Genomic DNA, 26,861 nt, shown 5'->3' on the forward strand with positions numbered 1-26,861 from the left:
TATGTGTTAACTCTCATTCAGATAATGAGAATCCTGGGTTTTAAAACTATCATGAGTTTATTTTGTATCAGGGGTATTTTAACTTTTCAAAAAATTGAGTTTCTATTTTTTTCTTTTTTGGAATTGCTTAGGAAAGGTCTTACTAGAATACACTGACAAATACATTCATTAAAAAAGAAGATAAACTGGGCACCATAGGCTTGCCTGTTCAGAAGGCTGAGATCTAGAGCATCATAGTTTGAAGCTAGCCTGGGCAGAAAAGTCCACAAGATTCAATCTCCAAAAGAACCTGAAAAAAGCTAGACTGGAGGGGTAGCTCAAATGGTAGAGCACTAGCTGAGCCAGTAATCCAGACAAGTATGACACCCTGAATTCAAAACCTTAATATTGGAAAACAGCAGCAGCAGCAACAACAAAAGGCAGAATCTCAGTGTTTAAATAAACACAAATAAAGTAAAGGAGTCATTCGAGGAGAGCCTGGGTGTCTTGTGGTGGTCTCCCTGAGGTGTTGCTTTTCTTGGTTGCTGCTGGACTGTTCTTTGCAGGGAAAGACCCATCTAACCCCACCAAGGACTGGAAAAGCACCTCCACTACCTGTGTGGCTGCTTGGTTCTTTCTGGCCAGCAGGGGGAGTTGCTGCTTCCTGTAGGCCTGTGGTTGATTAAGCCAGACTCACTCAGAATCACCTTTCTGATGAGCTCAAAGCCAACTGGCTCCAGACCTTCACTCCATCAGCAAGACCGAATGCAAGCATGCTGTGCCACCATTACCAGATGTCCTGCCTACAAGCAGAGTTATACCGGGCCTGTTTACCCTGGGCATGGGTGGGGTGGCAACCTTGAGGGCCATCTGAGCATTCAGCCCTCCACCACTCTGAAATCTTAACTGACATCATGCCTGCTCGTCGTCAGGCAGGACTCCTCCGGAGTCAGGGAATGTTCTAGCGACTATGAAGAAACTCTTTAGATTGGAGACCCTGACCGCTGCCCCCTCACCCCGTCCCAAGGCTGTGCATGCCTAGCACCTTGCCTCTCCTTCTGATCCTTCCTTGTGTGTCTCTGGGATTTGTCTTCTCGCTTTTGCATTTGGAAGAAGCTACCAGTAGGGCTCAACTTACCTCAGCTGAACTCGGAGCACGGCCCCTGAGGTACCTTTGCCACGTTCCTGAGTGGAGGATCCCTGGCAGCAGAGGACAGCCTACCGACGTGGACCTGTCTGTTGGGCCTCCTGTGACTCCATTCTCAGCGCATCCGCTCAGCATCCCAGGACTCTTCAAGCACTGGCCACAGGGTGGGGTGTTCCCCACGGCGGGCCTTTAGGGGATCTGTAAGTCACCGTCACTTCTGCCTTGCGGAGAACTATCACCCATAGAGCATCCAGTGGTGTCCCAGCCAAGATTCAAATACCTGTTTCCTGGGGGAGGAAGACTAAGTTCTCAGGCGTACGTTACATTTTTGGTAATTCCTGGCTTCCATCCTTGCCCCCGTGCCCCACCCATAGACCTGTGGCATGACCAGCCTCCGCCACGGGGGTCCTTTCGTGCTTGGGGTATCTGCCAACAACTGCCTGGGGTATACTTCCCTTTTGCAAAAGGCTCACAAACCACCACCCCCACTTCTTTTAGTATTTTACATCCATGTAAATATTATCTTTGAGGAAGCAAAGTACTAGCTCTGGATATTTAGGAAAACGATCCTACATGAAACTTTAAGGAAGAAAATATGATCCAAGTCAAATTTTAAATCTGTCCCATCAGACGAGGGCATGGGTGGGCATCAGCAGCAGTAGCTAGCAATGACGCTCATTAATGCTGGACAATGCAGGGCAGATAGTTAATTATTTCAGTAATATTTATTGAACGTTGGGAGCTTGACAGAGGGATCACTGTTTGTGATCCAGAGAGAGATGAGCAGAGTGGACATGGGCCTACTCTTCCGGGGTGGAGTGAGCAGGCCTGAGCTGGGGTGGTGGAGTAATATTTTAGACAGAGGCAGGTAGGCAGATGGATGCAGGCCAGGGGCTCTGGGGGCCACAGTGAAGAGCTATGAGCAGTGGTTCTGCTTCTGCTTGGCCTCCCTTTCTGTGAATAAAACCTCAATCAGAATCCTGACAGGAAAGAGAAAAGGCCGAGTGTGGGCACCGCATCTCAATCACTTGTCTTTCACAAACATAGCCATGATTAAAATGACCTTTCACGAAGAACCAGGAAGGAAACGAGGGCTGGGAGAATCAAATCTATCTATCCATGTAACTTAGCAATGAGTCACACTGTGAGAGTTTCAGATGTGAAAGGCTGCCTGCCAGCAGACGATGCATACTTGGAAAACGAAGTCTCTCCGTGCCCCACTTAGAGACAGAGACTGGGAAAAGAAAGCACATTTGTTATCATAAGAGCCTTCCTAAGTAATTTTAGGGTAAATTATTTATGCAGTTTCCATCTGAGTCGGTGACCTTTAGATGAATGGGACTGGGTATGTACTTACTCTATTGTGGCAAACATTCCAGAAAGTTCTGCAAACACTATTTAGTATGAAATACTCCAGCTGCCCGTTCATTTCTAGTCATAACATGCCCATGTGGTACATTTAATCTTCCGCAGTTTAATATTTAGTTTGTAGTAAGTTCTGTACTTTTTACCTAAAATTAAAAGCTCTCTGAAAACCCAAATCTCCTGTAGGCAGTGACCCACACAACATTCTGGAAATGTAAAATCCTAAATGCTCATCAAGTGCAGACCAGTGCGCATAATCCGAGTATTAACAGCTACATGAGTCGCTAGGTTCCTTTCGTCACCACCCTCCTCCAAAATTTTGCTGCGTTTCCTCTCCTTGGACAGCATGTTATTTACTGTTAGGTCAGTCATATATTCTATCAGACTGGTATGGTTTGAGTACGTAATGTCTCATGGTTTCTAGCTGGTGTTGCTATTTCAGAAGATTCTGGAAACTTTAGGAGATGGAAACTGGCAGGAGGAAATAGGTCACTCAAAGCATTACTGCAAAAATTTTATCTAGTGCTCCCTCTCTCTCTCTCTCTCTGTTTCTCTTTCTTCCCCCTTCCTCGCTGCTGTGTGGCAATCATCTTTGCTCTCCCATGATGCTCTGCTTCACCCCTGGCCCAGGAAACAATGGAGCCAGACTAGCATGGACTGAAACCTCTGAAATCATTGGCCAAAATCAATTCTTCCTCCTTGAAACTGCTTCTGAGATTATTTCTTACAGTGTTGTAAACTGACTAACACACAAACCTACTTAAGAAATAGACTTCATAAATGAAAAGGAGAATGTGCTGCATGCTTATGCCTGATTTGTGCCTGTCACTTTGCATTTCACTGAGCCCTGTTCAAAGACATTTGACTCTTGGGTGTGCTCTCATTTGGGGTCCTTTAGATCTAGCAGCCTGGGAACTAGTGACCTAGTATATAAATGATTCTGAAATTTCCACATTCTGAAATTGCCACATGGTCCCATTACAGAGACAGTCCGCACTGAGGACCTTTGGTGATGTCTGATTTTACACTCTAGACTCTGTTTTGCTGCCAACTTTTTTCCAATTAGGTAAGAGGATCTTCTGGAAGTCTGAATTAACTTGCAACACATCTCGATTTCCTTCTAGGATTCTTTGTGAATTAGGATCTGGGTCCAGCACAATGCTTAGTCTATCCTTTGCTTGCCAGAAGGGATCCTAGGCTGTATTTCCATTTGGATATACCTTCCTTCTCTCTCCAGGCAGTTAGTTAGCAAATCTGCTCAATAATGATCTGAGCAACTGGATGAAAATGTGGATCTTTCAACATGTTCAAATCTTGAATGTATATAATTGTAAAATATGCAAATAAATGCTGGTTGGGAATGACAGAATGGTACATTTCATAAAAGGAAAAAAAAAAGTAGCATGTGAATTTTCATGCTGAAACACGTAAAGTAAATCCTGATCAAGATCCCTTGTTGGAGAGTGGTGGTACATTCTTCTAATCCCTGCTCCTCCAGAGGTGATGGCAGAAAAACCATGGACTGAGGCCAGGCAGGGCAAAAACATTAGACTGAGAAAGGAACTAAGAGTCAAAGGATTATGGGCCTTGCTCAAGTGGCAGAGAACCTGCCCAGCAAGTAAGAGAATCGTAAATTTAATCCCAGTACTACCCAAATGATTAGTTTTTCAGATTTCAACAAAGATTATTCTATCACTGAGGTGTTTGTGGGCTGGCCAGGCAGCTTACACTTAGCAGTACTTGAAGTTCCAGGAAGAAGGCAGCCTGAGTTTCAAGCAGAAGTCTTACAGATCTTCTGAACACATCTAGCCTTTACAACGCAGCATCTCCAATGAACATCTTTAAAATCAAACAAGGCTCAATCCCTATCCTTACTAGGGGTGTGGATGCACAGAGCAGTGGTAGAGCATTTGCTTAACGTGTGAGACCCGAGATTCCATCCCAAGCACTAAAGACAAATAATCTGTTTAATGGAGGTGTAGGTCTACAGAATCGTCATCATTATGTCATCCACTTGGGCAATGGAAATACTCAGTTTCCGGTTATTGATTTTACCCTTTTACGGTGTGCTGTGTGTGCATGTGGCAGACACTGAGCTATTGCGCAGAATCAGAAGTTTCTATGTTGAAACTGGCAAAGGAATGTTCCTCAGAGACTGCAGAATTCAAAGAGTTCACAGCTTAGGCCTAGAAATAAAATGAGGAATAGACAACTTTTTCCATAAAGAGCATATTGTGCTGATTTATTATAGAATGCAGTTAAAAAAAATATTTTGAGGTTAGCCTCTCCAGTTTAAAAGCACTTAACTAGAAACACTTGAACAGCTATAATGGCCTCTCCCTGACCAAGGCCTCCCCTACCAAGTACTGTAAACAGAGGTGTGAGAACATTCAATCGATTTCTTGTTAGAAACAGTCAAAGACTTCAATGCACACAGATCTGCTTTACGAAAGAAAAAGACCATCTTCCGATTTTCCAAAGCATGCATTGTTAACTTGGCATTAGGTATTTCAAAATGACAAACTTTGTTATGGTATTGTAAGGCCAAAATATAATACCTATTTACTAGACATACACAATACAACTAGAAAAACTTTACAAATGTTCAGCTAGGGTGACGGTTCCCTCAGGAATTCGTGGGTGGGGGGAAGGCACTGCATCCTTCTTGTATCAACACACATCTACGACTCACTTTACATGCTTTGAGTTCAATCCTGTTAAACATGGTACGGCGTTTGCTACCACAGACAATTCACAGGTAAGTTAATACATCATACAACTCCTCCACTGCCCTACTGTTCCAATCCAAGTGTGTAACACGTATGGATAAACACTACCAGCTTTATTTACAAGTTTATCTTGAGGTTTCAGTGGGGGTGAAAAACTGACTACCTCAACCCAACAAGATCCCCAGAAGTCTGGCTATGATTCACAGACACAAACCACTACATAAAACAAAACAAAACAATGGAAACCAATGTCTGACCCCAAACACCAAAACTAACTTTTCTCACCCACTGAAAGTTGGCAGTGAAACCGCTATTCTCTGAATTATCCAAGCTAAACTACACAGGAATTTCAGGCCAACTTTCTCCCTCCCCTCCCCGCCCCCCAATCACAAGTTACATGTACCAGACAGATGCCAGGTGAATGCATTCCAGGCAGAATTCCACAAATGAGACCTGTGACACAGAGGGGGTGGGGGGCAGGGAGGGGCCTGGGACGGGATAGTTTCCCCACGCACACCTGGCCTCCCTACGGATGTAAAACAACAATGTAACTTCATACAGGAACAGAGGGTGGCCTTGAAAATCAATAGTATACATGCACAGATAGGAGAACAGGAAGGAAGAAATGAAACGCTACAAATTTCCACATAGACTGGTTGCTTTCACAACCTTGTAGCAATGGACATTGGTGATGCTGGAGTGGGGTCTCTGCCTACCAGCTGGGTCTGGACCCTGGTTAGAAACAGAAAACTCCCTCTAGTCCTGCTGACCAACCTGGCCTTGGCAAACACAGAACCTACCAGAAAAGAATGAGTACAAAACACTATCAGGATCAGTTTTCTCAAGACACTCCCAATGTCCCTGTGCGATCACCACAAACTCAGTGAATGGCCCAAGACATTCCGGGTGCCACAGACACCGGGGCTGAGGTGCAGCATCAGAACAAGGAGACAAAGCCTTGATTCTCTCCCCCAGCGGTCACAGCTGCCACCTCCAAAGTTGTGACCGGCCATTTGCACAGTAAAAGATTCCTCTGGTGAGTGTAATTCAATGCACGCTCTTCATCCGTGTGCCAGTTCAGCTTAAGTGGATAGGTGTGTACTCTGGCCTTCTCGTCTGGATAATTTTTGGCTTGGGTCTCTTCATTCTTTCCATCTCTTCCTCTTCCTCATTCTCTTGATCGCTCTCACACACGTGGACCACGACGCTGGGAGTGGTGTCGGTGGCCGCGTGCAGTTCATACTTCTCCCCTAGGGGAAGAACATCACTGCCGGTTAACAGGGACAAGTCCTCCAGATGCAAAGGGCTCCTGGTGTGAGTGCACCTTCAATAAGGAGGAGGGACTCAGACAGACTCATTTTGCATTTCTATGTTTTTGGTGGCTCATTCAGAAAAAGACACATTCTTCCAGTACAGGGCTGGGCCCAGGGCCCAGGCGCGTGAGGCGTAGAGGAGTGTGTGGTTTGGGGCTTGAACTTAGGACCAAGATGCTCTCATTGGGCTTTTTTACTCAAGGCTAGCATTCTACCACTTGAGCCACACTTGCGCTTCTGGCTTTGCTGGTTAAGTGGAGATAAGAGTCTCATGGACTTTTCTGCCTGGGCTGGCTAAAAAGTGATCTTCAGATCTCCTCCCCCTGTGTAGCTAGGATTACAGGCGTGTGTCACTGGTGCCTGGCTGGAGGAGTGCTTTTTATGCGGTGGACTTCTCTTGTCCCTGACTATCTCTCTGTCAGCCTTTCCCAAGGGTGGTTCCAGAAAGGTACAAAATGAATAAACATGTTTGGAAACTGAAGTCCTGAGCCTCCTCTGGGGGGCCTCTCAGTATGCCGGGGACGGGGAGAGGCATGGAGGCCCCCGGAGGCCCACGCCCATGTGGCAGCATGGGATGAGGGGTCATGTCAAACAAGGAGCGTGCCACTGTGTGGTAGCCCAAGTATGACCAGGCTCAGTCCTGTCCAGCCCGCCCTGGTCAGAAAAGGTGGGCTGAGCCTTCTGCCGCTGAGCAACCGACATGAAAAAGGGAAGGGACGCCCCTTCAGGGCCAGCCTGGCCATGGAGAATGTCCGTCTTGTCTTGGGTGCTGATGGAGGCAGCCTGGCAGAGGCCCCACAAAATGACATGTCCTCAGTCCCTTCGTGATATGAGAACAATAAAGGTGTCAACTTTGTGAAGCCAGTCATAAGAGTAAGCACGTAGTATCTGGCTCACAATATACATGGCTGAAACATGTCGCCTAGAATGGTGTGTGTGTGTGTGTGTGTGTGTGTGTGTGTGTGTGTGTATACACGTGTGTGCACATGTGTGTACTTGTACTGGGGCTTGAACTCAGGGTGTGGCCACTATCCCTTAAGTTTTTCTTTTTCTGCTCAAGCTATCACTTGAGCCATGGTTCCACTTCCAGATTTTGCTGGTTCACTGGAGATAAGAGTCTCACAGATTTTCCTAGTTGGGCTGGCTTTGAACCATGATCCTCTGATCGCAGACTACTGGGTAACTAGATTACAGGCATGAGCCACCAGTGCCAGGACTAGAATTGTATTTAAAAATACAGGGGAGCAGGAAGGCAGCTCAGTGACAGAATGCTAGCCAGCACTGAGATTAGCACAAGAAAGGAGGTCTTGCAGTGGCTGATTTCCAGTAGAAGGAGCAGCTAGGAAGAGCCTCCAGCCTCCTGTTCCACACGCACTTGTCTAAAGGTGGAAGGCACTGTCACAGAGAAGACCGCTGCCTTGCCTCCCCCGACCCTCTAGGCTGGAGTGTTAACGTAACTGCACCGGAGATGTGCCGGAGGCTCAGCTGGCTCAGCGCATTAAGGCAGGAGAGGCTCACATGTCACCAGAAAAGGCCTTTGTGTGTCTACGCTCAACCACAGTTCAGAAAGTTCAGAGCTTGGCACTCTATTTGCAACATCTTTGGTGAACGTGGGGGTTTGCACTCAGGGCCTCATGTGTGCTAGGCAGATGTTCAGCGACTCCAGCCCTGTTCACAGTATCTTTAAAAAGCACAGATGGAATAGAAAATATTCCTCAAGTTCAGTGTTATATAAACGGACCCCAAGTAGACTTTATTACATCTTCTTTTGTAAAAAAGCCTTCTTCCCCGCCTTTAGTAAAGGTGAGGACGGTCCCGGCGCGTGACTTATCTGTCCTAGTACTGCCTGCCTCTAGAGCAGCTGGTACTGACCCTGGTGGAGACCCCACCTGCTCCCTCCCTTACACTCAGCCTTGCTAAGGCGCGTCTCTGAGCGCTGTCTTAGAGGGCAACACACTTGGTCAAACCAGCCCTCTTCCACCTTGACCTTCATGCCACAATTAGCACTCAGAAACGTGATTCTTGGTTTACAGCACCCTGGGAATTTCTGTGTAGTCTGTGTTTTCAGAAATGCAATCTTTTCAACATGAATCTGCTGATGGTTCATGAAAATAAAACCCTCGACCCAGAGGAACATCAGATTGTGGGTCAAGGAATAATGGTCTCAGCACTTACTCAGCTGGCTCTGTGGTGGGGCAGGAGGAGGCTCAGTCTTCCTCACTCCAAGATCTCTTTCCTCTTAGCCCTGCCACCAAAACCTAGCACACAGGACAGGAGCCACTGACATGCAATGAACAGTTTTCAAAAAGGTCCTGTACTGAGCATTGACTACAAGGACCAGGTACGGTGTAAGCTCCTACAGTTCTGTGTGAGGCCCATGTTGTGGACACCAGGGCCTGAGGTGCTGTTAGGTGAGAATGGGATCAATGATGAGTCACGCCGCTCAGGTGCAATGTCTAAAATGAGGGTCTCTTTTCTCTTTCCCAAAGTCCACTCACTCATCCCACTTGGAGGAACGGAACCTGGGGTCTGGGCATCGACACACAGGGAGTACCTGTGGGTTAGAGGTCGGGTTAAGGGACCACTAGCAGGAGGGGCGAGCACAGGACCCATGGGCAGCTGCTCTTTTGCACAGCTTCTCAAGGAACACACGAGTGACTTGATGCGGGAGGATGGAAATAATTCAGATCCTAAGACACACTTGCATTGGATTCTGGAGAGTGCAGAGCAATGGGGTCCCTCCACGCTCTGAGAGGCAGGCCTCCGGTCTGGGACCGTCTCCCATGCCACCCTGTCCCCAGCCTAGGGTGCTGCTTACCTGGCCCCAGCTTGGAGATAGCATATAAAAGATCGTAATTTATGACGGGAGTAGCATCTTCTACTTGTTTCCATCCAACTGGCGGAGAGGCAGGAGGAGAGATGAGAAACTGCTTGTCTGGATTGGGTGGAGCCAGGTGTGAGCTTCCTATGTGTAAAGTCTAAGGAGAGAAATCAATACTCATCACTGTCCTGAGAGGAGACTGCAGTGGGTTTACAGCACCCCATGGAAGCTTCTGGAAGACAGGAGTGCTGGGACAGAACTATGGCCAGGCAGCAGGACATTGATTTCCAGGTGAATTAAAATGGGTCTGAAGAAGGTAAAGGGGTGACTGGACTCTCTGGCAGTGAGTGACATAGATGGCTTTAGTACGAATGGGAAAAAAATGAAGTCCTGTCCTTGAGGTCGGAAGTGATCTCAGCATCCATTTCTCCCCGCTCCTTATGCCACAGAGGAAGGAGGGCCCAAGGCCAGGACCCTCTTCTAACTGGACACAGCTTTCCACAGTGAGACCTGGGGTTCCTCCTGCACTTCCTTCCCTGCTTCCAGGGCTCCTGGCAAAAGTCAAACATCAAGGACCAAAAAATTCACCTTCCCACAGACTTAAAAAAATAATCTTCATGAGCCAATATCCTATAATCCTAGCTTGGTCTTAGAAACTGTATCTGTGACCAGAGGGCTGCCAGAAGACTTTATATCAAAAGCTAACCATTTTGTATTTTATGTATGGCTTATATGTCTCCCCCGAAATTTTTACAATAAGCTAGGAGCTGGTGTCTCATACCTGTAATCTTAGCAACTCAGGAGACTAAGATCCCAGGATCGTGGTTCAAAGCCAGTCTGGGTGAGACTCTTATCTCCAATCAATTATCAGGAAAGCCAGAAGTGGAGTTGTGGCTCAAGTGGTGGAGCCCTAGCCTTGAGCACAAAAGCTTAGAGATAGTGCCCAGGCCCCAAGTTCAAGTTTCACAATAAATATGAATCATTTAAATAATCAGAACAGGTCATGAAGGATGAAGGTATAAGTCATTATTTACACGAAACCTCACCTAGGGCAGAAAGGTACTTGCAGTGGAAGTGTTCCTCTTTTCTCCCCTCCCTCCCCTGTGGGGTGGAGTGGGGGGGGGGGTGGGGGGGCATGCTCAGATGCCAGGGAGAGCCTCACTGGGGTCTGGCTTTACTTGGCGAGTAGCACTCTAGCAGCTCCTTTCTTCTCCCCTGATAATCTGCTAGTCTCTGTTACAAAGTCGAATAGAACTTTGGGAGCTGCCTTGAAGACGGGTCACAGGTAGGCTAGGGTCCCTGGGAGGGAGGAGGGTGGAGGGTGGGACGGTGACAGGCAAGATGAACAGCAAAGCCACCGGCAGTCCCTTCCTTCTGTCCCATGGGTGCTCTTGGCTGGACCTTAATGAACAAGAAGGTTCCTTAGTCTCTGTCTGCTGTTGGTGAGCTGTTTTTCCCCTATCAGGCTACATCTTGCAGCCCTGGGCCGACTGGCACACGTGAAGGCTTCTGCTAAACAAGCTGGAACCACTCGGATCTGTTTAGTCAGGAGTGGTCCTTAGCCTAAGCCTGGAGCAGTTCCTGCTGCCCAGATGTCAGGGTGCTTGGGCAGCCCCAGGACAGCAGTACGTGGTGGGGCGGCGGGGGTGGGGGGGGTGTGGGTGGGGTGGGGGGAGAGAGGAGGGGGGAGGGCGTCGAGCCGCCTCTCATCGCCATACAACCCAAGCGTCAAAGGTCATTTCTGAGCTTGGTTTCAAATTCACCTTGATTTTTATTTTATTTTATTTTTGGTGCTGGTAAGTGGGGGTTATACTCAGGGCCACCTGCTTGTGCTTGGCTTTTTTTTTTTTTTTTTTTTTTTTTTTTTTTGCTCAAGGATGTTACTCTTTCACTTGAGTTATACCTTCATTTCTGGCTTTTTGGTGATTAACTGGAACTACTTACAGACTTTTCTACCCAGGCTGGCTTTGAACCATGATCCTCATATCTCAGCCTCCTGAGTTGGTACCCTTGATGATGTCTTAACTGAGACATTGAGAATTCAGAGTATGAATTTTGACTTTTTTGAGATAAGGTTTTTTTTCAGTGTGTGTGTGTGTGTGTGTGTGTGTGTGTGTGTGTGTGTGTGTGTGAGTGTGTGTGTGAGTGTGTGTGTGTGAGTGTGTGTGTATGTGTTATGGGTGTGTGTGTGTATGTGTATTTCAATCAGTGTATAAACTGCCTTAAGATGTGAAAGGAGGGAAGAACATGTCTAGCGAACACGTTTACCACTTACCTGAGCGAAATACAACTTCATTTCCTTCCCCAGGAACTCAGTCTTGTGCAGCTGCAGCCTGGCGTCTGCTGCGGATAAGGGGCTGCTGAAGTTTATCCGGACGCGCCTGAAGCTCCTAAAATACTGGAAGGTGATATCCTTGTCATAGGTCCTAAAGAGGGATTCAAATTTGGCCTGGAAGGTAAAAAAATAAAAAGGCGTTAAACCTTAAGTTCACATGGCCCCTGACAGAGCACTCCACATTCCTCACTGAGGAAGTCAGCTATCAACTCTTAAAAGACTCTCACTTCTGAAGAGATATGACTCTATTTATTTTAGAACTTAGGGCCTCCCACATGTGTTCTATCACTGAGATACACAAGACAGTGCCCTTGCTCTCAGACAGGTGATGAAGAAGGCACGATTTACTGAATCTGATATGATTTAGTAAATTCATGAAATCAACAGAACAATTATGAACACCTAAATGTACACACATGCATGTATGCGTGCGTGTGTGTGTGTGTGTGTGTGTGTGTGTGTGTGTGTGTGTGTGTTTTGCTAAGAATGGAATCCAGGGCCTACAAAAGCCAGGCAAGTGCCCTACAACTGAGATATACCCCAGCTTTCTAAATATTTCATATGAAAAGAGAAAAATGCCCCCCTCCTTTTTTTGTTTTTTGTTTTTCTTGGTTGGTCATGGGACTTGAACTCAGGGCCTGGGCACTTGCTGTCCCTGAGCTCTTTTGCTCAAGGCTAGCACTCTACCACATGGTACTATAGCTCCATTTCTGGTGGTTAACTGAAGAAAAAAGTCTCATGGACTTTACTGCCGATGCTTGGCTTTGAAGCATGATCCTCAGATCTCAGCCCTCTGAGAGGCTAGGATTACAGGTGTGAGCCACGAGTGCTCAGTGAAAAATTCCTTTTGAAGAGGATTAAGCACTCTCCAAGGAGTTGGTTTTTATGACGCATAGTACTCATTACCCATTGACTGATGTTTCTACACCTTCTCCAGTTTGGGAAGTCCCAATCTTGACACTCAGCTCAGGGATATTGGGTATGCCAAACAGTTCTTTAGGGCTTAAAAATCCTACTGTTAATTTGAAAAATAAAAAAAAATCTTTTAAAAAATATTGAAGAATGAAAAAATCAACTTAAGAAAAGTCTTGCATTTCTTTAAAGAAAACAAGTGTGTAAAATTCCCATTATTGCCGGGTGCTCAGGGCTCATGCCTGTAATCCTAGCTACTGAGAAGGTTGATATGTGAGGACTGCGGTTCAAAGACGGCTTGGGCAGGAAAGGTGCTAAGAGTCTTATCTCCAACTAGCCAGCAAAAAAAGCTGGAAGTGGAGCTGTTGCTCAAGTGATAGAGTGCCAGCCTTGAGCAAAAAGGCTGAAGGAAAGCAGAGTACAAGGAGTTCAAGCCCTAGTACTGGCACAAAAGGAAAACCCAACCAATTATTTTTATCTGAGTCTGTTCCTGTTTAACTGTCTGCAAGATACTGGTTTAAAACTGAAGGCAGTGCACTGAAACCCACGGTGTACTCTGGCTCTCTGGCAGGTTAAACAGGTTCTGTTGGTGCTGGAAGGGCTGGTGAGAAAATGAATGAAAATCCCAAGTTCTAGATGGCCAGCTTAGCTTTAGGACAGCCCATCAGCCTCTGGGGATTCAGCTTGGGAGGGAGAGGCCGTAGGTGGAAAAGTAGTATCCTCTCACCAGAGGGTGGGTTAGGAGAGTGGAATGTTCCCTCTGTCCTCCCTCAGCTCCTCTTTCCTTAGCTTTGGAACATTCCTATGACTTGCAGGTGGGGTTCTGTGGAGCTATGTGTGTGAGCAAGCACACTGATGCATTTTCTCTGCTGCCCAGTACTTGTCCCACCTATCTGGGGCACGGGCAAGTTTGTGGTATAAGCGTGTCTTGGTAAATCCAGAATTTCACATGACCTCATCAATAAGCATTATGACTAACAGTAGAGGTCTGGAGTTATGATTCAGAATTTGGGAGAGAGGACTTTGATGAGTATTTTTAGAATGTAAGTCAGGGCTCAGGACCAGAGCAACAGAAAATGGACATTAGTGCTAACTCCAGATCACTAGCATAATTTAAAAAAATCTTACTTGTTCTAATAGTTGATATCTAGTTATTACTATTTGTACATAGTATTTCTACACTTAATTAAAAGGAAATCATTTTGGCCTGGCATGGTGGCTCCTGCCTATAATTTTAGCTACTTAAGAGGCTGAGACTTGGAAGAAAAAAAGGTACAGACAGTAAAGTCCATCACCAGCAAAAAAACAGAACAAAAATCAAAACACCAAAAAAACAAAAAAACAGACTAGAGGTGTGGCTCAAGTGGTAAAGTGCCAGCCATGAGAGGTCCTGAGTTTAAATCCTGGTACAGGCCTACACATACACAGGAAAGTAATGCTTTTAAGCACATAAGGTTATTATGAATTATGCTGACTCTGTTGTATTTTTATGTATAGAATGAGCCCTGTAATTAAGGTAAAAAAATGTGTCCCAGTTTTCTTCCAGTAATTGTACACAAAGTTAACAAAAGGTAACTCTGATTCAAAGTAACAATCCTTCACAAGATGGCTTTGAGTATAAAGCATATAACACAAATAACATTCCCACACAAAACATATATACAATATTGTGCCTATATGATACTATCTATTCACTCTTGTATGAAACATCAACCAGTCAGCTCGGTACCTGCTGGTGAGAAATTGTACATTTTAACCAAATGAAGAAGAAAAATATAATGATTAAAACTGCTAATTATATTAATTACTACAATGAGAGCTGCTACCCAGGAGGCATATTTATCCCATGCTTGAATTATCTAGTTTTATTATTTGCTAGCCAGAGAAATCTGAAAGCTCGAGGAGTTCCCTTGTAATTACTAGAAAATGCACAACAAATCTGCGATATTTATTCCCTAGGAGGAAATGAAATAACTCCAAACTCTGGCTGTAGAGTTTGCCCCAGCTCCATCTGCTGTCAGAACAGGTCTCCGGTAGGAGTTCACACACACACACACACACACACACACACACACACACACACACACACACACACACACACACACACACACACACACACACACACACAGAATGAAAAACACACGCTGCCCACATACTGCCTGGCTGGGAAGGTGATGCGGGAACTGGACATCTCCGGATACTGAGATCTTCAAGAGTTAATTCTACAGACCACAGCTTCTGATTTTCAGCAGCTCAGAACACTTCGGATTTACTTCACACACATTTCCCCTACCACCCAACCTCTACCAACCCCACTAGAGAGCCATCTACCCCAGAGGATTAGCACCAGGCTTTCAAAACTTTCAAAACTTCCATTTCCACGTCTTACCCTGCTTTCACTTTCGTTGAAGATCTCACTGCTAGCTACACAGGCGATCAGGGAGCTAAAACTGTAGTTAAAGTTCCTAAAATGCATCTTGCTTTCTTACTAGGAAATCGCTAGAGACCCAGGCAGCCAAACCCCAAGCGGTGCTCCTTTTCTACGGGTTCTTGCTCCCAGCCCAGGCTTATAAAGCACCCAGCGCCAGCCCCCTGGGGGCGGGGGAGTGGGGATCGCAGCTCTCCAAGCATCCTGTTTGGACAGCAAATTCCTGAGTCAAGTCCTGTATGCTGGTAGGCAGACAGGGACAAAGTGTAAGTTTCTACTGGAAAGAGGTGACGTCAACACCTTAGTCATTTTCCCTATGCTAATTACCTCTGGCGAGAGGGTGGAAAAGGCAGCTGAGGTTTGCCTGGCAGCTGCTGTGTCCGCCCCTCTTGCAGCATAGTTTCCACTGGTAGTAATTCCATTCAGTACTCAAGACAACGTGCAGCTAACTCCTCTCGGCTAAATGCTGAATGGGCCGGGCCTGCTTAAGATGGAAAATGTTACGGAAGAAAAAGGCCCAAGGTCCCAAGCAGTAAACAGTAATTAGTCTCCAGGGAAGTTTCAAGGGTTTGGGAGACCTGGAAACTTAAGTCTTGTTGGTGAGTTGCTGCTTATCCCTGCAATTTCCTGAAAACTTCAATCAGTGTTTCACATTGGGGCATTAAGGAAAACATTTTGAAATCTGAATTGGCCAGTGAACTCTGTTTTAAAGAAAAAAAAAAGGGTGGGATTTATTTTGAAATGCGATGTTTTGTTTTGTTGGTTTTTTTTTTTTCCAATGGAACTTTTTGAATGGATGTGCCAATTTCCACTTGGATTCTATAGTAGGACTACGGGAAGAGAGGCTAAAGAATACCTACTTTATCACTGAAATTTGAGAACTAGGAATATGTGAGTCTTGGATTCGTTTCAAATGGCAAGCAAAGACATAAAATCATTTAGAGGGCTGAGGAGTATCTCAGTGGTAAAACGCTTGTCTAGCATGTACCAGGCTCCTGGTTTGATCCCTAGCACCACAAAAACAAAAACATTTCTGAGAAGATTTTGGCCTCTGAAACTGAGAAAGGGATCCTGCTTAAAGACTCATGGGCTGATTATTCTCTTCTCTCTCTTCTTTTTTTGGTACCAGTTCTGAGGCATGAACTCAGGGCCTGGACATTGTCTCTGAGCTAGCATGCTACTACTTAGCCACAGTTCCACTCGTGGCTTTTTTGGTGGTTACTTGGAGATAAGAGTCTCATGGACTTTCATGCCTGAGCTAGCTTCAAACCACTATCCTCGGCCTCCTGAGTTGTTGGGATTATAGGCATGAGCCACCAGCACCTGGCTTTTTTATTTTTATTTTTTAAAGTAGGAGATGAAGAAAAAAATGGAAAGGATGTACAGCATAATTGACAAGCTTGTTCTGCTGGCTTCTCTGGGTAAGACACCTCATCTGGATCATTTTGCAAAACTGACTCCAGACCTCTGAGTATCACATCACTTAACTTCTAAACAACTTGCCAGCTTCAGCCTTGCATTCTTTGTCCTCAGTCTCAACACATCTCTAACTTCATTATCACCTAAAAGTCATCTAGTTATTTAAGCACTCTCTAGGTTAGGGACTGGCAGGAACCGCTCTTCTGCACTTCCTAAAGTTTAAGGGGACCCTTGCGCTCACATTACATTTTTATTTCAAAGCATCATTAATGTCAGCCAATAACTAAAAAGAATATATGCAACAGGGGAAAACAACAACAAAGGAGGCATTTAGCCCCTTCAAGCAAGGAAATGCGAAGACTTCTTGGATGGGTACGAGTTGCTTCATTTCAATGCACCGTGTCTTACTGCCAACTGCGGAGTTATGTAAGAAACCAGTTATGTTGTTTGCTTTGCCAAATTACCACAACTCCCAACCTGAAAAGACCGAGCTGTATTTATTCTAAAAAGGTCTGGAACACTGAGGACAATAGTGTGCGTCACACACCAGAGGCCGCAGTCCTGCTGAATAATGCTTTGTGAGGGAGAGAGGGAAGGGAGGTTGGGGTGGGGGGAAGGGGCAGAGGACACACACTCCTCCAGAGCCCCTCACACAAGTTCCCTCACTCTGCTGCAATCAGTGGCCTCCCCTTTCTGTCCTGCTCTGGTTGCTCACCTTGACAACAAGCTTTGAAGGGTATCTGGAGGAGGAGGAAGAAAAAGGGAGGAGGAGGAGGTAATGGAGATCATTGTCTTTAAAGCTCTAAATCTCGCACCTTTCTGTCTATCTGAGACAACAGTACTGGCTCACTGGAATTTATCATTTTTATTTCATTGTATGAAAGCGGGGGTGGGGGGTGGGGAGAGAATGGTGAATGAAGTATCTGAAGATTATCCAACTGTCTTTGCACATAGAAATGACAGACCGGATCACCACATGTCCGTCCCCCAAGCAAAAATGTGTAATTCAGTTACCTGCATTTAAACTGATTAATTCCATCTGAATCAAATTTAGTGAACTTCAGCATTTCCATTTTTAGAGAAATAGAGGCTGGCTAAAGTGATGGTTGCTACTTTACAGAAAGGCTGGAATTGATGCCATGTGGGGGGAAAAAATCACAAAAAGTCACACAATGGCTAGAGACTGGGACCAAGAGAGAGGCCCAGGATCAGCACGAGAAAGTCTCCTGGGGATCTGGGGAGGTGTGGCAGATTTGCTTCTTTTCCCTGCTTTTGTGCCAGTCTTGGAGGTTGAATTCAGGGCCTTGGCTCTGTCCTTGAACTTCTTTGCCCAAGATGAGCACTCTTGAGCCACAGATCTGCTTATGGCTTTTTGGTAATTAATTAGAATTAAGCGTCTCACAGATGTCATTATTTATTTATTTATCTATTTATTTATTTTTGCCTAGGCTGCCTTCAAACCACGATCCTCAGATCTTAGCTCTTGAGTAGCTAGGATTGCTGGTCTGAGTCAAGGGCACCTGGCTATTGCATTTTGAAGATGTCTCCTTGCACATGACCCCACAGCCTGGCAGAGGGGCAGAGCACTGGGCTTCCTAGGACCTGTCCCTGTACCAGATAGCTTTACACCCGTCTGCTCATCTGACAGTTTTTTGTTGGGTGTCTGTTCTCTGTGTTGGATTCCTACCAGAGTCCACTGTGGCCTTGCACATGGTGACTTGTAATAAAAAGTGGTCCAAAGTATTTAAAAAGTATTTAGGAGATAGGACTTTCTTTTCTGTGCCAATCCTGGGGCTTGAACTCAAGGCCTAGGCACTGTCCCTAAGCTATTTTGCTCAAGTCCGGCATGCTGGCACTTGAACCACACCTCCATTTCTAGATTCTTGGCACTTAGTTGGAGGAAAAAAAAACTCTCATGGACTTTGTTGCTCAGGTTAGCTTTGAACCAGGATCCTCGGATCTGAGCCTTTTGAGTAGTTAGAACTACAGATGTGAGCCACTGGCACCCAGCGGAGACAGGGCACTCTTGATTCCTGTTTGCTGGTGGAATGTGAGTGTTCTGGGGTGCGGTGGTGCCCACAGCAAAGGCTGATTAGTAGAACTCCTGAAAACTCACCCTCCAAACAGTAAAACTGAAACCAGAAGCTAAACAAGAAATGAAAAGCTCAATCAACTCACTTTTCCATGTTTTGCATTTCTTCCATTTAACCATAAAACTCACAAATGAAGCTCTTTAACCTGCATTTGCCTCCTCTGGCTCCACTCAGAGTCTATTTTCATTAATAGTTTCTATTTCGGGTGAGGAAAAACATCGAGGTTTATGAGGAATTCCATCCTTCCCCTTACCGCATTCCTGAACGTAGTGGGAGGACCTTCGCCATCCCCGTGAGCCCAAGGAGCTAACAAGTGTGCCCGGAATGTGCCCACTGGGAAACCCGAGAGAAGTAACGGAGCCGAGAGGGAAACTGAGTTTTCACTCGGGTGTGAACACCAAGGTCAAGAATGAAGAATCTGCAAAAGATTCTTTGTTGAGGGAAGATGGCAGCGCGTGGCACGGGTGCTGGCTGGTTTATCTTGAAGCTTGGGGATGGGCACCTTTCATTGGAGGATAATATTTGTTTTTGGTTTTTTGGTTGGGGAGTTTTGCTGTTGTTTCCTCTCTCTATTCTTATCCAGGGCCCACCACTGATTCTCAGCCCTGAGGAGAGAAAACACAAGGGCCCCCTCTTAGACTAACTTTTACCAAGCCCCTGGAGATGTTACCTGGGCCCTCCTGCATTTGCCTGACCCCATACTTGTTCATCCTTAGCAAGCTTTGATGTACAGGGAGGGCTTTGTGAGGACCCAAAACTTGGCCTGTGGCTCCCTGGAGATTCAGATAAATGCCTGGGGAGACATGGACATTCAGAGACCAGGGAGGGCCTATTCGATGCAGGTGAAGAGCCAGCATTTACCAAGGCATCAAAAAGCCATGAGGATTGGTGGTACTCAGCGGGCAGCGGGTGAAGGCTCACCTTGTCTTTTGTGTGTGTGTCTATTTTTTAGGGTATATTTGATAAGGTATCCAGTGTAAGGAATGTGTACAGGATTTACAAATAAAATGCTTGACTAGAGGAGGCACTAAAAGTCTTTACCCATAAGGTTCATTATGAAAGATACTTGGAAACCATTTGTCTAAGTAGCCGTGTGATTAAATCACCCATTTTCTTCTTTAGGATTGTTCATGATGAACAGTGGTTATAGGGATTTGTGGTTTTGGTTAATTTTAAAGGTAAGTCAAGGAACGGGTTTGGGCAAAACCAGCCTGGACTTAGAAATTTATTGATCTTAGTGTTACATTATCCTTGGCAAACTCTGCTTGGCTAAAGGGAAAAGGCAAAGTCCCAGAAGAAATGCAAAGGAGAGCAAATAACCTTCTCTTTCTAGCAGCATGCAGTGGCTCTAGCCAGAAGGTCCTGGAGAAAAGAGCAAGGTGCTAGTTCTCCAACCACAGGGAAGGTCAAATAAGAATACTATGTGACATAATAAAATTGTCTTACAGGAAAGTAAAGAATGATATAAACATAACCTGTAGGAAGACAGAAGATGAGACAGTAATAACAAACTTCAGCATGGCACATTTCTGGTATTTTGGAGGAAAAAAGAGAGAAGCCTGAAATATTCGGTGCTTTGTATTGGTTAGTTCAAAAGAATGTACAAGTAATCCATATTAGGAAGATGACTCAGAAGTTCTAAGAATGGCTTACTTATGCTAGTGTATGAAATGACAGATGGCATGCTGCTCGAAGCTTCCATTAGAAGTGACATGATAAACACACATTCCAGCAGTATGGCACCCCAGGCCTGTTAGAGCTTATAGTAGACATAAATAAGACCTGTAAAGAGAAAAGAAAGGGCTGGCTCACACCTAGTAATTCTAGCTACTCAGGAGGCTGAGAGCTGAGGATCATGGTTCAAAGCCAGCCCGTTAGGAAAGTCCATGAGATTCCAGTTAACCACTAAACAGCCAGAAGTGGCTTTGTTGCTCAAATAGTACAGTGCCAGCTTTCAGTGAAAAAGCTAAAGGACAATGTCCAGGCCTTGTAGTCAAGCTTCAGGCACACATACAAGAAAGAGAGAAAGAGACAAAGAGACAGAGACACAGAGAGAGAGGGAGAGAGGGGGGAGAAGGAAGGAAGGAAGGAAGGAAGGAAGGAAGGAAGGAAGGAAGGAAGGAAGGGAGGAAGGGAGGAAGGGAGGAAGGAAGGAAGGAAGGAAGGAAGGAAGGAAGGAAGGAAGGAAGGAAGGAAGGAAGGAAGGAAGGAAGAAAGGAAGGAAGGAAGGAAGGAAGGAAGGAAGGAAGGAAGGAAGGGAGGGAGGGAGGGAGGAAGGGAGGGAGGGAGGGAGGGAGGGAAGGAGGGAGAGAAGGAGGGAAGGAGGGAGGGAAGGAAAGAAGGAAAGAAAAGAGAGAGGGAGGGAGGAAGAAAGAAAAGAGCCAGGTGCCAGTAGCTCATGCCCATAATCCTAGCAAGTCAGAAGGCTGAGATCTGAGGATTGTGGATCAAAGTCAGCCCAGCCCAGGCAGGAAAGTCCATGAAAGTCTGAGACTCTTACCTCCAATTAACCACCAAAAAACTGGAAGTGACAGAGTAGTTCAAAGTGCTCAGGGATAGCACCCAGACCCTGAGTTCAAGCCCCACACAGACCAAACAAAAAAGAAAAAGAAAGAAAGAAAGAAAGAAAGAAAGAAAGAAAGAAAGAAAGAAAGAAAGAAAGAAAGAAAGAAAGAAAGAAAGAAAGAAAGAGAAAGAAAGAAAGAAAGAAAGAAAAAGAAAGAAGAAAGAGAGTAAAAGAAGGAAAGAAAGAAAAAAAGAAAGGAAGGAAGGAAAGAAGAAAATCACCAATCTAAAGTGGGGGGGTGGGGGGAATGGAGGGGAGAGAATACAAATTTGTTCCTAAAGACAGATGTCAGAGTTCACAGACAATTTCATCTTGTTTGTGAAGTCCTCTGTGTGCTCAGAATCTATTAGATCTTTTTTCCTTTTTATCTTGATTTTTCCTTAGTACATAAAGCTTAACTACCATTACCCACCCTGGCTAACTTCTTGGAAAGGCACTGCGTACTGTTGAAGATGAGGAAATTGCCATAGGCAAATGGAAACAATGCTTAATGATTTGGAGATCAGCAGATAAGGACTATGGGAGGTGACATTTATTTAGAAATTACTGGGCTAGTCGCTCCAATTAATCATCTGTTCTTTAGTCTGTTCCAGACTTGTCTTGTTTGATGGCTGATTTTAACTTTGGCTTTGATACCATGCTCAGCCAGAGGCACAATACTGCAGTAAGAAAAACCTGGGCAAGCACCATGGGTCCAAAAGTGAGCTGTGGTCCGCCACGACACGGTCACCAAGCCCCAGACGATCATCACTGCCATGCTACACACCTTTCTCAGCTCTGGCTCATTCTTTCCAATGATCAATCCCATCACATTCGAAGGAGGAACACTACTTTCTGGGTGCTGATGACTGGAAAGCCTTATTCCTCCCCTGAAGTACTTAATACTTCTCTCTCACCAAGACTGAGACAACTTAGCCTAGCCAGGAGAGCAGAGCTCCTCCTGGGCGCTCCCTTCCACCCCCCAGGCAGCCTGGCACAGAGCCCAGGATGTGCAAATGCAATGGCAATGCAACCTGACAAGAGATTGGTCTACTTAGGAACAAGATCAAAGGGCCAGAAGATCAGAGAAGGAAGGGAAAAGAACAAGCAAAACTGTAAATCTTAAATACCCAATAGAGGTCCTAGCCACACCCCGTTTCAAAATTCAGGAGTCAGCTCAGATGTGGGTTTTGTGTTTTGGGCCAAGTGAGGGAGAAGTGTGTAATGCGTCCTTACCTTCTATTTCCATTACCATCCTTACGCCTGTTTCCACGTCTGCAGAGTGAAGCACACACAGGGCCATAGTCTGCACTTTCATCTGACCCTTAAGTTGCATTCTTTGCTGACCAGAAGTCTGACAAATCACAGGAGTCCTCAGGAGGAGAATGCAGTGATGGAAATGGACTGCAAACAAACTAGAAGCACACAACAAAGATGCCCCCCACGACAACTTGATTTTTCCTAGTCATAATCACAAAAGAGAATGACTGTGCCAAGTTTATTTGTTAGGAAAATCTGGTTGTTTCCATAAGAATCTGAGACCTGGGCTTACATCTTTACACCAAGTGTCAGAGACCAAAGGCCCCATGATGCCTATTTAATCTACCCCGTGTAAACTGGGAACTCCCCTTGGCATTAAAGTTAGGGTCTTTCAGCTGGGCAAGTGGCTTAGGCCTGTAATCCTAGTTACTCAGGAAGCTAATATCTGAGGAGCAAGGTTAAAGTCACCCTGCGCAGGAAAGTCTATAAGCAGAAGTGTGGTTCAAGTGACAGAGCACTAGCCTCGAATAAATAAGCTAAAGGATAGTGTCTTAAGTTCAAGCCCCAATAACAAGTTTAAGAAAGAGGTATGTGTGTGGAGTTCATTTAGAAATTGAACTTCTGATTCTTTTCAGGGGGCAGGAGGGACATGGTAATACAGCCCATGGTAATACAGGGCCCATGTGTGGCTTTGGCTATGCAGATACCACTGGGAGTGATGAATGTGTACTCTAGTACTAGTGTTCCCCTTTTCCTTGTCTTATACAGTCCCCTTCACAGAAGACTGACCCCAAAGGCATGAGACTTCTCAGAATCTCATCAAAAATAGATCAGTCCCTCCTCGAGCCAGGCACTACACGAGGTACTGGGGTCTCAGCAGAGCTGCTGCTTACCCATTCCTGTGGCTCACATCAACTAAGCACCAAACTATCCATCATAGAGAGCACCCACCCTTCCTTTTCACACAACAATTCTACACACACACACACACACACACACACACACACACACACACACACACACACACACACACACACACACACACACACACACACACACACACACCATTCACTGGCACAGCACATTCCCTTGGGTGACTCTCTGGGCATTGCAGAATGTTCTCGCCCACTCCTGAAATTTTAGATAAATGCCAGGGAACAGTGGGACGTGCTTAGAGGGATGACCTCAACTGTGCTCAAATGTATAGAAGCCGCAGCTGGTCTCATCAGCAACTGTTCATAAGAAATGACTAGGCCTCGCCAGACGGCAGGCAGGGTGGCTGGGAATCAGAACCCCAACACAGTCAGGGGATGAATGGAGGCAGAAAGGTGTTGTTAGGACCAGCATGAGAAGACACAGGGAGATAATATGAAGATATTTTCAGAGTGAGTGCTTCTAAGACACGTTTGCTTAACAGATCAACTTGAGAAAGCAGCATTTTAAGCTGTTCCTACAACAACTGGGAAGTTGTCCTGGATGTCAGTTAGGAGCTCAGCCAGGAATGTGGAGCCTTGGCTCTTCTTCAGCCATGCTTCTCCATGGGCTACTTGGGCTTCCTGACAGCATGGCGGCTGCGTTCTAGTAGGAAGGGTCCTTGAGAAACAAGGTAGATGTCATGGATTTTTATAACCCTGCCTTGGAAGCCACATGGTGTCTTCTGCCCCTGAGAGTATCAGTTGAGGTACTCACACAGGTCCCCACATTTAAGGGCAGGGGACATGAATTCTGTCTCTTGTTGGGAAAATGGCAAGGCTCTCTCTCCAAGAGCCTGCTGATAGGAAACAATGCTTCAGGCATCTTTGGAAAATTCAATCTGCAGAGTTATCTTTACCATAGCTGCCTGTAGCTCATACTACACACACACACACACACACACACACACACACACACACACACGTGTGTATATACACTCACAGCATCCCCATGTTATATGCGCTGTCCTCCAAATTAGTGTTTATGGCCCATAGAAGATTTTGTCTACTATATTAGCTTATATATTTTGGTATTTTCACAAAAATATTAAAAAAGGCAGCCATGTGTATGCATGGATTATTTTGATTTCCAAAATAAAGTATGACCCAAGAAATTCAGGGCATAAATGAACAGATTAGCACTTAACCAACACTATCCAAAAATTCAGGCAATCAAAGGAACCTGTTCAAACTGAAGAAAGTGGAGATGTCCTTTGTTTTCTTGCTTACTTGTTTGATTACTTTTGAGATGGGGTCTTGCTATGTAGCCAAGGCTGCCTCGAATGCATGATCCTCCTATCTCGACCTCACAAGTGCTGGGATTATAGATATGCATCACCATGCCCTGGCAACATGTCCTTTAATAAAAGCAACTCGATATTTGATTCTACACAAAACAATTAATTTCTTTTTCCCCCCCAGAGGAATGAGAAAATGAAAAGGTGTATCCTTCCCTAACCATTTAAAATTTAACCCTGTGTTTGAGTCCTGTATGTTCAAGTCTTTCTGTGACTGGACCAGTTGGACATTAGAATGTGACCACTGCCTACTAGACTAGGCCTGCAGGTCCTCCTTGAGCTGAGAGCATTTGCAGCACACCAGAGTGATCATTTCTATTATCTTGTGTCTCAAGTTGCAGTCCTGATTCCCAAGCTACAAACTTAAGCCCTTGAGTAGAGGAAGAATGGAGTCTTAGAATTTTAAGGCCCCTGGAAGAGCTCTGAGTACTGAGCCCTGAGCAACAGCTCAATATTTTCTGTTGGATTAGACTGTGCACTTTTTGAAGGACCATACTTTCTTTCCTCTTTGTATTTCCAGCAAACAGTCCGGAACTCAGCTGCATGCATCATTCAGGAATGTCTATGGAGAGGTTTAAGTGTTCCAGGGTTCATCTTTAGTTTGCCCTTAGTTTAATGGAGGAAATTAATTAGAATGCATTAAAGGCTGAGAGAACCAGAACTTCCTTGTGTTACTTGAATGTGTAATATGAGCAATTCAACCCAGTTACGGGTTCAAGTTGACACTTGGTACAACCTTAATATAAACGGTGGTTAAATGGATGAATTACTGAGTTTTCTTTAAACTTGGACGTCTGTTCAATGTAGGTGTTTGAAAAATACATGTTTTGTCTCCAGGTAGGCAGCACCCAACCCCAGAAGAGCCCACCTGTCCAGAGAATTTTCCCCTGTAAACGACTCCAGCCTGGAATTTTCCCTTTAGCAATGCATTCCTTCGGGGTTGAGACTTTGATCTCCAGAATTTGCTGATTAAATACAAATCCTCTTGGAAGGCCTTGTACATTAAACAGCTGTCATCATTAACTGCCTTAATGGGGAAAAGTTTATTGGGGAACATTCCAGGCTTGTTAGGAGGAAGAATCTCAGGAACGGGGTATGCTGGGAGAAGGAACAAGGCCAGGATGTGATCTGGAGCAGAAGGAAGGGGAAGGAGAATGCCGGGGAGAAAGGAGTATCTGTGAGGACAAGAAAGAACTGGGGTGTTTCACTCAGAAAAGGCATGCTGGCTGGAGGACTCACAAACCAGACTTTTCCAAAGGCACTGGGGTATTTTCTACCAGACCTAATCTGGGATGTAAGGAATCTGTGCAGTGCTTTGTAGTGTCTGCTCACACTATGTACAATTTCCCTAACCACCGGAGGTTCATCCAGGACAGAATCCCATGACTGTTCCCAGGAGCACACATAGCCCTGTTTACTGCAAATGGCCAACACAGTGGATCAATTTGCATATTTCACTAGATAGGGTTATCTGGAGAGGTTATCAAAGATAAGCAAAATAAATATTTTCTGGTGAAATCCCTGCTTTGCTTACTCAATTTAGGTAAAGAATGGGATTTCCCCCAAAAAACATAACAGATTAAAAATAAGACTTTGAGATTGTATATAATAATCACAGTGCAAACAAAGGGCACGATACCAATTTAATACACTGCAAACAAACTGAAACCACTGATAAACCACTGATAACACCACTGCAGCCCTGCAAAACCAGTGGACACTCCAAGGAGGAGAACCACTTCTGCAGCATTCTGCAGAAACTGCAGTGATTGTTACTTTATTTTGTCTTTCTATTGTTCTGCAGCAACAGGAAGTGGAAAAGCATTTCCCAGATGGAAGAGGGGCAAAGGTTATAACCCAGCAAACTGGAAAGCAACCAAGGACTTCTCCATCTACGAGATGGCAAGAGTAGGATCTGCTAGAGTTTGGATCATGGATATCCCATGTGCTAAAGGCCTGGACTGCAGGCTGGGGCTGTAGGAGGTGGGAGCTAATGTCCCTGGTGGAAATTGTGGGACCTCTGCCCCCTCCTTTTTCTTTTTTACTTCCAGGCCTCTGCCAGGGCTCCCAATATGATATGCTGCCTCACCACAGGCCCAAAGCAATAGGGGCAACCGATCATGGACTGCAACCTCCAGAACTGTGAGCCAAATATTTCAAGTATTTTGTTACAGTGATGGAAAGTTGACTAACACAGGGTCCTTAAGGTGGACTGGGGATGTGCTTGGAAGTAGTCTCTTCCTCAG

General features: G+C 45.4%; 1 protein-coding gene across 2 annotated transcripts in view; it reads right to left on the reverse strand.

Annotated features, from left to right (window-relative positions):
* Positions 1-4,712: 4,712 nt before the first annotated feature.
* The window catches only part of Rcan1 (regulator of calcineurin 1), an 82,469-nt gene continuing 60,320 nt past the window's right edge, over positions 4,713-26,861 (reverse strand). Inside the window, exons 1-4 of one of the 2 annotated variants that reach the window (XM_070030632.1) lie at positions 14,991-15,288; positions 11,630-11,803; positions 9,352-9,511; positions 4,713-6,470 (exon numbers count right to left, since the gene is read on the reverse strand). In XM_070030632.1, coding sequence (XP_069886733.1) covers positions 6,298-6,470; positions 9,352-9,511; positions 11,630-11,803; positions 14,991-15,077 — 594 coding nt within the window. In that variant the 5' untranslated portion in view covers positions 15,078-15,288 and the 3' untranslated portion in view covers positions 4,713-6,297. Of the gene's footprint in view, positions 6,471-9,351; positions 9,512-11,629; positions 11,804-14,990; positions 15,289-26,861 lie in introns of those variants that run through there. The other variant, XM_070030631.1, reaches the window with a different exon arrangement.

This window comes from Dipodomys merriami, unplaced genomic scaffold (assembly GCF_024711535.1).
Source record: "Dipodomys merriami isolate MVZ:Mamm:240054 unplaced genomic scaffold, mDipMer1.0.p SCAF_2, whole genome shotgun sequence".
NCBI classification, from domain to species: Eukaryota; Metazoa; Chordata; class Mammalia; order Rodentia; family Heteromyidae; genus Dipodomys; species Dipodomys merriami.